Here is a 17,475-nt window from a genome sequence, read left to right on the forward strand (position 1 = left end):
GTTCTTTAAAAAAAAAAAAATGTATAATTTTGTGTTAGGGTATGGCTCTGATGGCTCAGAAAGACCTTTGCCTGCAATGGGGAAGACCGAGGTTTTGTCCCTGGGTTGGGAAGAGCCCCTGGAGAAAGGAATAGCTATCCGCTCCCAGTATTCTTGCCTAGAGAATTATATGGACAGAGGAGCCTGGCAGGCTACAGTCCAAGGAGTCTCAAAGAGTCAGACACAACTGAGCGACTAACACTTTCACTTTCACTCATAGCCAATTAACAGTGTTATGATAGTTTCCAGTAAACGGGGAAGAGACTTAACCATACACATACGTGTGTCCATTCCCAAACTCCCCTTCCATCCAGGTGGCAGATTCAAATCAAGAATTACCATATGACCCAGCAATCACATTACTAAATATTTACCCAAGTAAACCAAAATTTTGTGTTCATGCAAAAGCTGATGTGTAAGTGATTATCTAAACCAGAAACCACCAAGAGGTCCCTCAACAGGGGAATTTTAAACTGAGTACAAAGGCCTGAACATTGTGGTTCCCAAATTCATACATTGAAACCCTAATCCCCAATGTGATGGTGTTAGGATGCAGAGCCTTTGAAGGTGATTAGTCAGAGATCTCCTGAGAAAGACTCTTTTTTGTTGTTGTTGTTGTTTTTTTCCCCTATCTATATAGAAAGAGACTTATTAGGAGGGGTTGACTCACATGATTACCTAGGCTGAGAAGTCCCACAATCTGCCACCTGCTAGTTGGAGGAGGCCCAGGAAAGCTGAGAATCCAGGGAGCCAGTGTGCAAGTTCCAGTCTGAGTCTGAAGATCTAAGAACTAGGAGTGCTAATCCTAGGGATCAGGGGAAGTGGCTGTCCCAGCTGAAACAGAGCAACATCACCCTTTCTCCACTGTTTTGTTCTATTCAGGTCCTAAACAGAGCAGTGATTCCACATGAGCTGGTGAGGTGAGGTTCCTTACTCAGTCCTCATCTCTTCCAGAACCTCTTCCAGAATCTCAGAGACACACCCCAAAATGTTTACCAGCCATCTGGGCTTCTCTTAGCCTAGTCAAACTGATGCATCAAATCAACCATCACCCAAGGTAATCAGATCATGAGAGAAGAAGGAGATAGTTATAAATAGGATGAGTGCCCTTATCAAAGTGACCCCAGGGCTCTATGACACTCTGTTGCTGTCATGGGAAGATACAGCAAGAAGACAGCAAGATGGTTCTCAATAGAACCCAATCATGCTGGCACCCTGATCTTGGACTGCCAGCTTCCAAAATCAAAATAATTAAATTTCCGTTGTTCATAAGCCATCTAGCCTGTGGTACTTTGTTACAGCAGTCTGGAAGACACTGAGTTGTCTTCATATGATGGAATGCTATTCAATGGCAAAAATGAATAAGCTATTGGTTTATTCAACAATATGGATAAACTTTATGTACATTTTGCTAAATGAAACATGTCACAACCAAAAGGTTACACATCCTGATTCCATTCATGTGACATTGCAGAGAAGGTGAACACTATAAGGACAGAACACAGGTCAATGGTGATGAGGGACTGAGGAGGAATGATTACTAAAGGAGGATTTTAGGATAACATAACTGTTATCTATGGTGTTCTGGTGGTGGATATGTGATTCTATGCATTTGTGAAACCCATAGAATTGTGTATCACATAGTGAAGTGTCTGCAAGTTTTAAAATATTAACCAGAATGTTGGGAGATGCTGGAATGGAATGCAGACAATAACACCTAGGTGAATCTAGCTGTCCTACAGATGCGTGACATCATTTTAGGGAAGAGGGTAGGGAAAAGGAGGTGACCTAGGTTACTCAGGAAAGTGATGCTATGACTGGTGCTGGATTAAAAAAGAACATTTGTAATCACTGCGCTCAAGTTGGTGAATTTGTTTTGCAAAGCAGTACAGTTGAACAGTTCTGAAACCGCTGTGCGTGTGTCTGTGTGTGTGTGTGTGTGTACACACACACTAGCTGAGCAAATAAATAAATGAATTGTGGATGATATTTCACTGTCAGAGATGCAAGTTATACATTAGCAAGGGAGGAAAATAAGATCAACCTGTGACACCAGGTTAGAGTTGGAGACATCTGATATGTTTAGCATTTTAGCATCATTTATGTGGGTTCTTTGGAGAAGGAAATGGCAACCCACTCCCGTATTGTTGCCTGGAGAATCCCACGGACAGAGGAACCTGGCAGGCTACAGTCCATGGGGTCGCATGCATCGGACATGACCCAGCGACTAAGCCACCATCACCACGTGGGTTCTTTACCACTAGTGCCACCTGGGACGCCCTTATATACACACACATGCACACTGATACATAGATGGACAAATACATTTGTGTGGATAGACAGTGTATATAATAGGTGTACGGGCTTGCCAGGTAGCTCAGTGGTAAAGAATCTTCCTGTCAAGCAGGAGATGCGAGTTCTATCCCTAGGTAAGGAAATACCCTGGAGAACGAAACGGTAGCCCACTTCAGTATTCTTGCTTGGGAAATCCCATTGACAAAGGAGCTTGGCGGGCTATAGTCCATGGGATTGCAAAAGAGTTGGACATGGTTTAGGGACTAAACAGCAGCGGCAGCATAACAGGTGTACACACACACAACTTGCTGCTTATTCATCCAGTCGTGTCAGACTCTTTGCAACCACATGGACTGTAGCCTGCGAGGCTCCTCTGTCCATTGGATTCTCTAGGCATTAATAATGGAGTGGATTCCTATGCCCTCCTCCAAGGGATCTTCCCGACCCAGGGATGGAACCCAGGTCCATTGGGTTCTTTGCATTGCAGGCAGATTCTTTACCCCTGAGCCACCAGGGCACACCCCCACCCCCATACACATGCACTATTCCCTAACTTTGCCCACTGTGAGGATCTCGAAACAGTGGCATTCCAGTAGCAAAGAGCAAACCCAGTGCCCATTTATTTGAACTCTTTTCCAATCAACGGAAGTAGGGCTCCTTGGAGAAAAAGAGTTGATTATAAATCTTGAGCTAGGAAAAACAGAAGGTGACCCCAGAACATCTTGGAACTTTATTCCTTTACCTTGAGGCTGCAGGATAGGTACCCCGTAGCCACTCATGGCCACTGAGCCTTTGAAATATGACTGGGACAAATTAACATGTCAGATATCCATTGGATTTTGAAGACTTACTATAAAAGGAGAGTGTGAAATATCTCAATATTTTAAATATTGATCACGTGTTAACATTTTGCATATATTAACCTTGATAAAATGTTATTAAAACTAATTCTACTTTAGTGTTTTGTTTTGTTTTTTCTTTCCTATTTTCAAAATGTGGCTGATAGAAAATGTAAAATGACACATATGGCTTTCAGATTTCCATCTGGCAGAGCGGACTTCATAGCACAGGGCAGTGGCCAGCAGAACTGAACTGGAATCCTGGCTCAGTCCCTCCTGGTTCTGTAACCTTGGGTGAATATCTTACCCTCGCTGATACTCGGTTCTGGCCTACGGGTCTTGGGAGAAAATGGGATACCAACCTGAGTGAGAAGCTTTTAGCATCAAGGCTTGGACAGTTTAGTAACTGCCTTAGCATAAGTACTGAATAAATAACTGTGGTTGTAATTTTCAGGCTGGTTCTTGTTAAAATGCAATATGTCACTGGTCCCCCCAACCCCGCCTTTCCCCTCTTCCCTCCCTCCCCCGCCCACACCCCTCTAACGCACAGAACTTTCAAGATTGTATCTCAGCCAATTTTTAGGGTGAAATGTGGAATCTGGTACAAAGCAGAAGACAGGGAAAGGCTGCCCCTAGCAGACCACGGAGGACGGAGTCCCATCCCAGGGACAGAAGCCTCTGCGAGGCGGTGGGCGATAGGACCCCTGGTCCCATCCCACTCCTCTCTCAAAGAGATACATGCCATGTCCACAGCCGCCCTTCTGGCGCTTGGGATCCCAGAGAGGGGCACCTGGAAGGATCTAGATCTGACTATGTCTAGAACTAGGGGCAGGATTGGGGGGCACCGAGGAAACCCAGCAGGGATGTGCAGGGAAATTAGAGCTCAGAGGCTGTTGGTGTCAACCGAAAAAGGCAGGACTGGCCAGAACTAAACCAAGAAACTGGTACTGTTTGCATAGGCAGGGCTGTCAGTGATAACATATTTGTGTACAGGGTGATGATTTCAGCAGCAACATGACCTTCACACTTCCCTATGACTCATCTTGAAGAGGAAGCCAGTGGAGAAGTGGAAAGACCCACCCAGGGTCACCTGGAGGGTTAGGACAAGGACTGAACAGCCTTTGGGCTCCCCCAACCACCTCCTAGGAGGGAATTTGTTGGGTGGATTCCTAATTCCGTTGGGCTCTGTTTACCTTTTCATCTAGGAATTACACCAAAAGAGTCACGCCCACAGCAGCTGGGCTGTTACTGGAGTACAATGGTACCCATTAAGCAGAAGGTGTTTGATAAGGCAGGACTGTAAAACTTGCCCTGGGAGACTCCACATTTGATACATGATGTCAGTCTTGGGACTACTTTATTCTGTTTATAGAACACTCCAATCAAGCTGCCACTTCAGTAATGGTGACCAGTGTCCAGGCATTACCATGGGGACAATTTGGGGGCTTGCATGGGATGTAAGTATTGGTATTTCATGAACAACATCATGTGAAAGACCTCTCTTACTGCAGTATCCTAAGATCAGGGCAGAAATGAGTGTGTGAGGATCACCTTAACTAAAAGATAACCTACCAGTTACACCCAAAGGACCCTTCAAACCACAAAACTCCCAAGGCCATTTAGTTCAGTTCAGTTCAGTTCAGTCGCTCAGTCGTGTCCAACTCTTTGCGACCCCATGAATCGCAGCACACCAGGCCTCCCTGTCCATCACCAACTCCCAGAGTTCACCCAGACTCATGTCCATCAAGTCAGTGATGCCATCCAGCCATCTCATCTTCTGTCGTCCCCTTCTCCTCCTGCCCCCAACCCTCCCAGCGTCAGGGTCTTTTCCAATGAGTCAACTCTTCGCATGGGGTGGCCAAAGTACTGGAGTTTCAGCTTCATATCATTCCTTCCAAAGAAATCCCAGGGCTGATCTCCTTCAGAATGGACTGGTTAGATCTCCTTGCAGTCCAAGGGACTCTCAAGAGTCTTCTCCAACACCACAGTTCAAAAGCATCAATTCTTCAGTGCTCAGCTTTCTTCACAGTCCAACTCCCACATCCATATGACCACAGGAAAAAACATAGCCTTAACTAGACAGACCTTTGTTGGTAAAGTAACGTCTCTGCTTTTCAATATGCTATCTAGGTTGGTCATAACTTTCCTTCCAAGGAGTAAGCGTCTTTTAATTTCATGGCTGCAGTCACCATCTGCAGTGATTTTGGAGCCCCCAAAAATAAAGTCTGACACTGTTTCCACTCTTTCCCCATCTATTTCCCATGAAGTGATGGGACCGGATGTCATGATCTTCATTTTCTGAATGTTGAGCTTTAAGCCAACTTTTTCACTCTCCTCTTTCACTTTCATCAAGAGGCTTTTGAGTTCCTCTTCACTTTCTGCCATAAGGGCGGTGTCATCTGCATATGTGAGGTTATTGATATTTCTCCCGGCAATCTTGATTCCAGCTTGTGTTTCTTCCAGTCCAGCGTTTCTCATGATGTACTCTGCATAGAAGTTAAATAAGCAGGGTGACAATATACAGCCCTGATGTACTCCTTTTCCTATTTGGAACCAGTTGCAACTGGTAACCTCTGGACATTTCTCCTGAACAGATGCCGCTCTTGAACTGCCAGTTCCTTACAGGTTACCGAGAGTGGCGCCTGGCACGCCTAGTCCTGAGCTTTATCACCATGGGATATGTCTGGCAGGATGGAGAGACGCAGCCCAAAGAGGTAGGGACAAAGGGACTCCTGTCTTGTCATATGGAGGTTCCCTGTACCTGGAGAACACTGTCCACACTGTTTTCCTGGTAAATGTGTCCTTTCATGTTCTTCCCTTTGGGTCTGAGATGAAGGAAGCACAAAGGCTTCCCAGGTGGGTCAGTGGTAAATAATCTGCCTGCAATACAGGAGAGATGAGGTCAATCCCTGGGTCGGGAGGATCTCCTGGAAAAGGAAATGGCAACCCACTCCAGTATTTTTGCCTGAGAAAGCCCAGGAACAGAGGAGACTGGGGGCCTACAGTCCGTGGGGGTCTCAAAGAGTCAGACATGACTTAGCTATTACCCAAGAGCAGCAGTAAAATGAAGTGCAAAAGGCCCATTTAAATGAAAGACCATTTCTCCCCACCTGGCCAGGCAGTTAATTTTCTTTGGAACTGGAAGCCCTTTCATTTGTTTTGGCATTTTCTTTTTATTTTTCTTTCTGACACTCACCTTCTTCTAGGAATTTTAAACTGTTGCATTTGAAGGCAAGTCATAAGATATTAGGAAACACTGAATGACTTCCGTTTTACAGCATTTTGTGCTCTTACACACATCAGTAACCACAGTGTTCACAACCTCATACACTAAGTATAGCAATGCCGTACCCATTTTACAGACCGCCAAGGACTACAGAAGGTAAATTTCTGGCCCAAGGCTAGGTAGCAAGTTTGTGGAAAAGCCAGGGTCACAACCCAGACCTTCTGATTTCCCTAATGCAGCCTTCATTCCCCAGAGACACACATTACCGTTTATAACACTATGCTTATTTTTTTGATGTTGCTTGTTATCTACCAAATGCTGGTCTGTCTCTTAAAATTTCATGCAAATCTCTTCTGACTCCTTGCATAACTTTTTACAGTTTTTATCTGAATCTCAGAACATGAAGTCTTTGAGTTTCACTTAGCTCAGTATAAATTACTATTGGTTTCACTTTTTTATAAATGGACCTTTTACAGAAATCAGGATGTTACCCTTGTTTTGCTTCTCCAAGCTTGAGTGAGCTACCTGTTCTTAATTTGTTTGCCTAGGTTTATTCTACCATTTGTATCTCAAGTAATTAGAGGAGACTCCCAGTGATGAAAGCAAAGCAAAGCGAGATAAGAGACAGGAAGTAAGCAGAGAGCTGCTGCAGACTGTTTTAATGTCAGGACGTCTAATTTCAGAGTCATGTGTCTGATGTTGGAAAGTTTGAAGTCTAGGCACACATGATGGAACACCCCAATGGATTTTTCCTCCTCTTTCTGTTCTCCAGACCAGCATCCTCAATTGGGGAAGGGATGAAGTAGGTGACAAGGGAGGAAGACACCAGCTTCTGGTGTGTCTATGACCTTCCAGATCACCACTGAGCTCCCTACGCCCATTCCCACATGCAACCTCAAACCATCTCTACTTTCCCTGTATTTCCTCCTTTAACTTTTCTTACTATAGAGACACCTCATTTCTGCACTGTCTGTCCCTCCCTTCTCCTGCCCTCCATCTTTCCCAGCATCAGGGTCTTTTCCAGTGAGTCAGTTCTTCACATCAGGTGGCCAAAGGACTGCTTCAGCTTCAGCATCAGTCATTCCAGTGAATATTCAGGACTGATTTCCTTTAGGATGGACTGGTTGGATCTCCTTGCAGTCCAAGGGACTCTCAAGAGTCTTCTCCAGCACCACAGTTTGAAAGCATCTTCAGTGCTCAGCCTTCTTTATGGTCCAACTTTCACACCCATATATGACTACTGAAAAATCATAACTTTGACTATATGGACCTTTGTCTCAGATTTTTAATATGCTGTCTACCCTTGTCATAGCTTTCCTTCCAAGGAGCAAATGTCTTTTTAATTTTGTGGCTGCAGCCACTGCAGTGATTTTGGAGCCCAAGAAAATAAAATCTGTCACTGCTTCCACTTTTTCCCCATCTATTTGCCATGAAGTGATGGGACTGGATGTCATGATCCTAGTTTTATGAATGCTGAGTTTTAAGCCAGCTCTCTTTCATCCTCATCAAGAGGCTCTTTGGCTCCTCTCCACTTTCTATGAATAGATATTTTTACTTTAAGGGGGAAGGAAGTTGGAAGTGGGAAAGAGGAGGCATAAGAATTCTTTTGGATCTATTTAGCTTTGTTGATGGTTAGAGCCCCCCACTCCCATCCCCATGGGTCCTGGTAATTTTTCTGGATATTTGGACAAATAGAGTTCTTTAGAGTGGCCCTCAGATTACTCAGGGATTGAATGGGGACTGTCCTAAGGTGACTTACTTGAAGTTGCTATTGGGTATGATGAAATGTTCTAGTCTTCCCATCCATCTCTCTGAGAAAAGGACACAGGCACACAAACATATACACATATTTGTTCCTAAAACTAAGACTGTACACAAAACACTTGTATGCATTTATCTACATTATGTATCTGGATATATATAAATACATATATATACAGAGAGAGAGGGGGATATTTTCCCACTGCTCATGAACTCAATCCCCACTTACACCTCAACATTTGTTCATGCTCTGCATTGTACAATTTTCAGAGATTATTTTATACTATATATGTACATGCATGTTCCAATTTTGTACTTTTCACATATATTTCAGACCATACTCATAAATAATACATCCACTAGGTTGTTAAAGAATAAATATGAGAGTGAATTGTGTGTTATACTTGTATTAATTATATGGATATATGTTAATTAATTATATACATTAATTACATGGATTAATTATATGGATCACTCTTATAATTCCATTTTTATTCTCAGGTTGTTTCTTTACCACACAATTTTTAGGAATTAAAAACAGATTGACATAGTTGCTCAGTCATGTCCAACTCTTTGAGACCCCATGAAATGGGGCTTTGTCAGGCTCCTCTGTCCAGGGGATGCTCTGGGCAAGGATACTGGAGCAAGTTGCCATGCCCTCCTCCAGGGGATCTTCCTGACCCAGGGATGGAACCCACATCTCTTATGCCTCCTGCATTGGCAGGTAGGCTCTTTACTGCTAGTACCACCTGGGAAGCTCATACACTATTGATACCATGTATAAAATAGATAACAAATGAGAACCTAGTATATAGCACAGGGAACTCTACTCAGTGCTCTGTGGTGACCTAAAAAAAATCCGAAAAAAAGGGGATGTATGTACACATGTAGCTGATTCACTTTCCTGTACTAACTACACAGGAGCTAATTATACAGAAACTAACACAGCATTGTAAAACAATTATATGCCAATAAAAAGAAAAGAGACAGATTGTGTCCTCCATTGCATTCTTTCTATAATGTGCTAACCGTCTGCATTTATATCCGCAAGATTCTGCCAAGAAACCTTGCCTTGCCCTTTGTTGAGGTCTCCAGGAACCTGGGGCTCCCTCCTATCCTCGTTCACTCGGACTTGGTGCTGGCCAACTGGGCTACTAGGAACCCAGGAGGGTAAGACAGGAGAGGGTGCTTGGGATCTGAACAAATGAAAACCGGATAAGGGAGAGGTTTGTGATTTCTCTTGCTACAGGAAAAGTCCAAACTTTGTCAGCTCTTTTGGATAAGGGATGCTCATATTTATTACCTGGGGCCTTCCCTCGTGGCTCAGATATTAAAGAATCTGCCTGCAATGTGGAGACCCAGGTTCGATCCCTGGGTCCAGAAGATCCCCTGGAGAAGGAAATGGCCACCCACTCCAGTATTCTAGCCTAGGAAATTCCATAAACAGAGGAGCCTGGCATGCTACAATCCATGTGGTCACAAGGAGTCAGACACGACTGAGTGACTAACACACTTGTGGTGCCAAAGAAGGGGTGAACTTAAACACAAGTTCAAAATTCATAGTTCACAGGAGTTTCCTCTCAACCCACTCTGAACACACTGGGACAGGTTGTTACAAAGATATAAAAGGAACAAGATAAATTTTCTGGGTGGCCACAGTCTCAGTGTTTTGAGTCTGATATGTATATTGAGATTTGGCTCACTCTGTCACACCAAGACCTGTAGGGAAGAAAACTTTGCCCTTCTGCACATCTAGGCTCCTTGGCTAGTCTAATCATCAAACTGACACAAGACAGATGAACAGAGGGGGCTTCCCAGATGGTGCTGGCGGTAAAGAACCTGCCTGCCCAAGCAGAAGATGTAAGAGATGCGAATTCAGTCCCCTGGGTCGGGAAGATCCCCTGGAGGAGGGCATGGCAACCCACTCCAGTATTCTTGCCTGGAGAATCCCATGGGCAGAGGAGCCTGGTTGGCTATGGTCCATAGGGTTACAGAGAGACATGCCTGAAGCGACTTAGCACTCATGTACGCACAGATGAACAGAGGAAAAACAAATTTAATTTTGCACATGTTGGAACTCCATAAAAATATGAAGCTGAAGATGTGACTGAAGCGGGCAGCTTTTATACCTTCTAGACAAGGAAGCAGTACATTTGTAAAAACTTGACAAGACACTGGGGTTTAGGCTTGGGGTAGCTAATTAGGGGAGAGGTAGCAAGGCTTGTTTCTACAAGCTCCACTGCCCTGACTCCTTGTCTCTGGTGATAAGACTATCTCTCTACCTCCTGGTACAGGGAGGACGCCCTTCACCTGGAAGATTTACTTCCTCCTTTCAGGGGCACAAAGAGGTCAGCGTGTCCTTTTGGCATCTGCTGTTTCTCAAGTACCTTTAATTGAAAACAATCCACCAAAGTGGTGTATTTGGGATGGTGCATTCTGCTGCCCTCGGGTCCACAGTCTAGTCGCAGCCCCTGACATCCAAACTGTGTGTGTGTGTGTGTGTGTGTGTGTGTGTCTGCTGTTCATTTGCTCACAAATGCACAAGACTTGTGTACACATGACCCTGGAAGGCATATCAAGTTTGCAAACTGATTTGTTCCTTTCTTTTCTTTTTCTTTTCTCAATCACTGAACTTGGACTAGACCACTGGAAATCAGGTAAGCTATCAGAAATCCTTCACTCACTGTAGTTCAGTTCAGTCACTTGGTTGTATCTGACTCTTTGAGACCCCATACTCACTTTAGGATTTTCCTAACTGTAAAAACTTACAATAAAATAAACACACAAAAAAGAAAGCATCCCATATTGCATGTGTAATATATAAATTATAGAAACGCACACACACACAAAAGACTAGAAGAACATATGCCTCAAATCAACAGCCCAAAAGTTAACAATAGTTGTCTCTGCTATGTGTAAATTAAGGAATTAATTTTCTTTGCTACATTTTCTAGTTTGTACATTTAAAAAAAAAAGTAAAAGGCAATGCAAGAAGAGCAAACAAACAATCCACTCCTCACCACCCCCCAAACACCAAAGCTTCACCAGTTCTCTAATTCTTTGTGATTTTTTTCAAGTCTAATGATCTAGTGGTAAAGAATCCGCCTCCAATGCAGCAATGCAGAAGTAAGAAACATGGGTTTGATCCCTGGGCCAGGAAGATACCCTGTAGGAGCGCATGGCAACCCACTCCATTACTCTTGCCTGGAGAATCCCACAGACAGAGGAGACTGGCAGGCTACAGTCCATGGGGTTGCACAGAGTCGGACACAACAGAACCGACTTAGCACACATGCACGCAAAATCTGAAAAAGATCTCTGGTCTCACCATAACTTCTATGAAAGGACAAAGGGCAGGTTGTGGCTGCTACAGCTACAGAATCCCTTTGAAATACTACAGAGACTGGAGCTTGCAGGACAAGTCTGGTTGAGACATTTTTAAACTCCTCTTTCACTAGAGAGCACAGTTAACCTCTAAGTTGACATTGCCTCTCTAATCAACAAACCTCAGCTCAATAAGGGGTTCAGCATAAAAGCTTTAGCTCGGAAGATGGAGAGATGAAGGGTGAAGACCCCATTTTGCACAGAAATGTGACTCTGCTGAAACTATGGGGGTCCCTGACTTAGTTTTCTTTTGTGTTTTTCATTTCTTCTTGTTTTTAAAATGTTAGAGGCAGACGTGATTTATGGAATGAAGTTTGCATGCTTCATAGACTGGATCCAGCTCTGGGGTATTTGAATCCATGTGATAATAGGTCATTTAAGAATGATCATCTAACTAATACAATTATGTAAAGTTTAAAAATAAAATAAAATTTAAAAAAATGATCATCTATTAGTCTTCAGCTTTCACTACTATAATACAGAATTTGGTGGGGGATGGGGCGGGGGGAGACTGATTAGAGAGAGTCCCAGCCTGAGTTATGAAACAGCTCTCAGTTTCATAACAGGTCCAGTGACTAAGCAACTGGATGAACTTGGGCAAGTGAGTTTGCTTCTTTGGGCCATATTTTTCTGTCTGTAGAAAAGGGGTGTGGAGTTAGCCATGGCCTGGGCCTTCCAGATGGCTCAGATGGTAAAGAATCTGCCTGCAGTGTGGCAGACACAGGTTCAGTTCAGTCCCTGGATTGGGAAGATCCCCTGGAGAAGGGCACGGCAACCCAATCCAGTATTCTTGCCTGGGAAATCCCATGGACAGTGGAGCCTGGTAGGCCACAGTTCATGGAGTCCCAAAGATTCGGACATGACAGAGCAACTATCATTTTATGCTTCCTGGAGCTCTATGACTCTGTGTTCCTAACAGGAAGGGTGTGTGAAAAATCAGCCCTACTCATCCACTTGTGCTTTAGTGGTTTCCTGAGGTGGAAGTGCCAGACTTTGGGAGCTCAGCTCAGGTGAACTTGGGCTGCAGCAGATGTTTCCCTTTCCTTCCTGAATGTTGCTGAAGAGCTGTTTGTCCTCAGTCATCTTGCAGAGCTGAGAAGGTTAGCTGCTGGTTCCACCTTGGACTAGCAGTTACCTGACTCAAGGCCACTGCTGGGCCCTGCATACTCACTGTGCCCAAACCTCTCTAACCACGTGGTCATCTGTCCCTCCCAAGGAACTTGGACACCATCATCTCATTCCCTGGGGGAGAAAGCCTGCGTGGTTTTATACTGGTGACTGTTCTGGTGGAGAAAGCAGCTGTGCCTGGGATTAAGGTATCTTTCCACCCAAAGCACTTTTTTTTTTCCTAAATGAGAAATCTGTCTGAGCTTTCCTTCCCACCCAGACCCTTTCCCTGCAGTGACTGAATCAATATAGACTCCTGTTTTGGTTAGTTAAGCAAAGAGATATACGTTCTAGCTCCCTTTCCTCAACTACCATAAAGCTTAGAATTGACCACTTGCCCATCAACAAACAAACATTGTTCTAGGCAATGGGAGATCTGGGGGAATAAGAAAGACATTGCTCTGGCCTCCAACTGAGGCTCAGGATCCAGTGGGGGAAGGTGAGCTGATATAGGGTGTAATGAGAAAAAGAATGCTGAGTTTCATGTAAAGACATCTAAAATCTAATTCAGACTCAACAGGTTGGGCAAAACTCCCCACGGGAAATAACAGATCTGAAAGTTAATCCCTGAGTAATGTAGACAGAGAGACAGAGATGGAGAGACAGAGGCTGATCTCTGGCAGAAGGAGACGCCATACAAAGGCTCTGAGTTCAAATGAACCATCCTTGAGAACCAACCAAGACCTACTGTATAGCACGGGGAACTAGACACACGTGTACGTATAGTTGAATCCCTTCGCTGTCCACCTGAAACTATCACAACATTGTTAATTAGCTATACCGTCAATATAAAATGAAAAGTTAAAAAAATTTAAAAAAAAACTAGCTAAACTAAAAATGTATCATCCTTGAGGTCACCTAGCCCTTTGGGGTTTTAAACTTGAATCCCTTTAAGGCTCAGGCAGGTCCCAAGAAGGTCAGATGTCCACAGAGCATCCATGTCTTGCCTAGAGATGTTGGAGTTAGATTTCTGTTTTCACCACCTTCCCTGATAAGCATATTTTGGGTGCCTTCTGTGTCAAGAGTGGGGTGACCAGATTGGGCTACCATTATTACTGCTCCCTCCTTCACTGTAAAACTGTGTGGTCACTTTACTCCTCATCCATGTGTTTATTCTGTGTGTTTATTATGGAAACAAAATAAAATACTGGTAAGGGGTTCAGACAAAGCGGAGGCTGCTAATGAAGGGGGCTCTGGAGCTGAGGGCTCCACAGATTCTGATTTTCTGTAAGACAGAGTTGAGGAGTGAAGGTGTCCCAATTCAAGGCATAGAAGTAGGAAGGATGCTCATGTGTGATAACTCCAGAAGAAGGAAGGAGGGAAATTAGGGAGGGAGGCCCTTGAGAGGGACAAGAAGGAGCAGCCAGTGGAAAGATCCAGAAAGACCTAACCAGGTCCATCCAGCTGGTGACCAGAGAGACTGTCCTGTCAGGAGGATCTCATGGCCAATCCAGTGAGGAGCGCTCCCCAGGGGAACAGGCAGAGGGCTGCCCTTCCTGGACTCCCCACCTCAGTGGACCGTAAGTGAATGCACTGAGGGACTGAATCTTGTCTCCAGGCCCTGGTTCAGGCCGTGAATGCCATCTTGCAGTCCAGCCCAGACTCCTTGCTTCAAGCCCTGCAGCGACTGAGGGTCTCCATCCAGGACATCACCGGAGCCTTGGGACAAATGCACGGTACATGCTTCTGATGCCTGAGGGCTCTCCTGGTGGGAAAAAGGGCCTGAAGGCTGGGCAGAATCCAGAGGATGGTGCTGCTGTGTTAGCCTGGTTTTAAGGTAACTGCTGTTCAGACTATTGGAAAATGAGCTCTCGGTTGGCAGGGATATTTTCATGCTTTTGCCCTCCTTTCCATTTACTTGCAATTAGGGTGATTTCCTATTTTCGGCCATTGCGTTTCTGTGTGTTGAGGTCTCACGTGAAGCTTGGGAAGAGGGGAGGGGCACACATATGGCTTATACCCGCTTTATCCAGCAATGACCCTGGTCCCAGAGAACATGACTGATCTTGGCTTCTTCAGTTCTTTTCTGTGGCCAGCGAAGGGATAGGTTGTCCTAGGAGTGGCCACTTAAAGGTCACACCCTTCGCCAACTGCTTAAGTATTATTCTGGTGATCACATCACTTGGCAATTTCTGGACAGCTACTCAACTTCCTCTCTCAGGAAAAACTCCAAAACTGAAATGGAAAAGGGCCTGATCTTTTTAATAAAGGAAAAGGAGCTGAACATCTGTCACTTCTGCAAAACAAAATAGATTCTAGTAAAAGACAGTGTTTATAGGAAATGGAGCAGGAGGGAGGGAGCTGGAAACTGGATGGAGCTCAGTTTTATCCTTTCATTAAAAGGATAGATTGTCATTGCAGACTCTGCAAAATTCATCTGATTACATACTCTTTCATTCAAAGGCCTCTTTTTACATGTCAGAGTCACATCTCCCCATTTCCCTGAATTTTAATGTAATTTTTTTTAAGTTGGAAAAAGAAATTTTATTTATTTTCATTTTTTTAACTTTACAATATTGTATTGGTTTTGCCATTTTAATTTTAAAGCCCTCCCAATCACGAGTAGGTCTCTTGCCAAACCAGCTCTCCCAGCTCAGTGAGATGGATTTTAGTTTTGCCAAGGTGCCCAGAGTGTGTTACTCAGGATGTCAGGACCACTAGAGAGACGTTGCAGGTGTCCAGATCACATGAATGAGCAGAAGTGAGTGGTTCAGAAGGTCATGGGAGGCCCTCCACCCTGTCATAGGTATGTCCCGGCAAGGTGGCCTTAGCCCTGTCTGGCTCTCACACATTTCCCTAGTTCTCTTTCTCCAAGTCACTTCTACAGCCTGGGCCAACCTTTAGCTTTCTTCCTTATACCCTGCAGGAGGTCTGATGGCCTGGGAAGGTGATGGGATGATTTCTCTTGTGTCACCCCAAGGCAAATTTGCCCACACAGACATCCTATACAGGTGTCTACTATAAAAAGTGACTACTAGTCACTGCAGTAAGAGACATGACCGTCTCTGCCTGCAACTTTCAAAAGCAACCCCAACAGCATCTTCCACCCTCTATGCTCCTTAACCATGTGGCCTGAATTCTCCTCTCATCAAAGGGTGAAGCCTGTGTGACGTATGTGGGCTTGTGACATGCCTGTGACCAGTAGAACTCAGCAGAAGTGGCACAGCATGACTTCCCAGGCAGGTTGAGAACATCTGATGCAGCTGCCATGCTGTGCTCTGAGTCACAATGAGAAAAGTCAACTGGGGTCACCAGGGCATCAAAAAGGATGTCAGACCACACAGAGAGGCCAAGTGTAGGGGCCCCATTGGGCACTTGGCACAGGGGTGAATAAGCCCCTGGGAGAGTCTTAAGTTCCCACTGCCCAGGCACCTTCAGTTCCATCTCCTCAGCTGAGGATCCAAGCACTGTGAAGCAGATAGCCATCTCTGCTGAGTCTGGCCCTGATTCCTGCCCTGCAGGGCCGTGCTCACAATACAATGGTTATTCTATGCTACTGAATCTGAGTGGTTTGTTACTTAACCATGGTAACCAGAAAAGTGACATTATAAAAATGATAGATAATAGAAAGTTCAAGGTGTAAGGAATCACATGAATGTTTTAGTCATTGGTTGAATTTCTTTGGTAGTTGAATTTCGTCTGCCTGATAAATAGAGCTCAGCTTCACTGCTTTCCTCCCCTAAATGGAGCTTTCCAAGATTCCTTCTTTCTGAGCTCAGCTTTAGCACGAATTGTTTCTTCCTTTTCCCCACAAAGTCCTCCTTTCCAGGAATTTTCTGATCTGGAGTCATGCCTGAAGGAGTGCCCAAGGCAGAGGAGGAGGCAGGGCCAAGGCAGAGCCTCTTTGCTCTAGGGCTGCAGTTGACATAAGAGAACCACCCTGCAGTGAACTTTGTCACATAATCTCAGTCCAGCTCACACAGGATTTCCACTTGACAGTTTTACCCAGTTCTCACTGCTGACTGGAAATCAAACCCAGATAATTCTATTCCCATAGCCTGACTCACCCCAAAACAGAAGTCCATCACCGCGTCACACACGGGGACCTTCACACTGCACACCTGCAGGACCCAGGTTCAGCTCTCCTGTTTTGGTGGTAAGCAAGCAAATCAACCAGGTCAGAGCTTTGGGCTCCGTTGGAAGGCTAAGCTGTGCTAGGATTTCCAGGCATCCAAAATATGAGTAAGTCTGGATTTCAAGCCTGTGTGATTATTAAGGGCCCTTGTTCTCTGAGTTTATTTTCTCAGAAAAGCTAAGGGATAATTATTCTCTCTGAAAAGCCGTGAAAACTGTTGCCTTGTATTTTCTTCTGACGCAACACCATTTCTGGCTTACCCTTTGTCAACTACAAATTGGCACTTACCAAGAGCATTGCCAAAGAGTGAACAAAAAAGGCATTTGCCATCTGCCTCTATGGAGACTGAACCCCATGCTGCTACAGCTATCGACCTTCAACAACCCCAAAGGGAGTTCAGGGTGGAGTGAGGCACTCTGTGCTCCAGGGAATCTGGTGAGACAGGTCTTTAGATAGTTGGATGTTTTTAGGAACAGATTTTATGATCTAAATCCTTGTATCTCCTCATATCTAGCTCAGTTCAGTTCAGTTCAGTCGCTCAGTCGTGTCCGACTCTTTGTGACCCCATGAATCGCAGCACACCAGGCCTCCCTGTCCATCACCAACTCCCGGAGTTCACTCAGACTCACGTCCATCAAGTCGGTGATGCCATCCAGCCATCTCATCCTCTGTCATCCCCTTCTCCTCCT

At 44.7% G+C, this 17,475-nt stretch overlaps 1 protein-coding gene across 12 annotated transcripts in view; it reads left to right on the forward strand.

Moving 5' to 3' along the window:
• Positions 1-17,475, forward strand: part of IDO2 (indoleamine 2,3-dioxygenase 2) — a 60,402-nt gene that overhangs the window by 19,795 nt on the left and 23,132 nt on the right. For 11 of the 12 annotated variants that reach the window (XR_825806.1, XM_010846354.1, XM_010846356.1 and 8 more), the window contains 5 exons: positions 5,768-5,887; positions 9,212-9,330; positions 10,803-10,817; positions 12,761-12,860; positions 14,270-14,387. Coding sequence is in view for 11 of the 12 variants with exons in the window: in XM_010846354.1 (XP_010844656.1) it covers positions 5,768-5,887; positions 9,212-9,330; positions 10,803-10,817; positions 12,761-12,860; positions 14,270-14,387 (472 nt within the window). In the remaining variant the exon portion in view is untranslated. The remainder of the gene's footprint in view (positions 1-5,767; positions 5,888-9,211; positions 9,331-10,802; positions 10,818-12,760; positions 12,861-14,269; positions 14,388-17,475) is intronic. The other variant, XM_010846355.1, reaches the window with a different exon arrangement.

The sequence above is a fragment of the Bison bison genome, unplaced genomic scaffold (genome assembly GCF_000754665.1).
Source record: "Bison bison bison isolate TAMUID 2011002044 unplaced genomic scaffold, Bison_UMD1.0 scf7180017864236, whole genome shotgun sequence".
In the NCBI taxonomy this organism is placed as follows: Eukaryota; Metazoa; Chordata; class Mammalia; order Artiodactyla; family Bovidae; genus Bison; species Bison bison.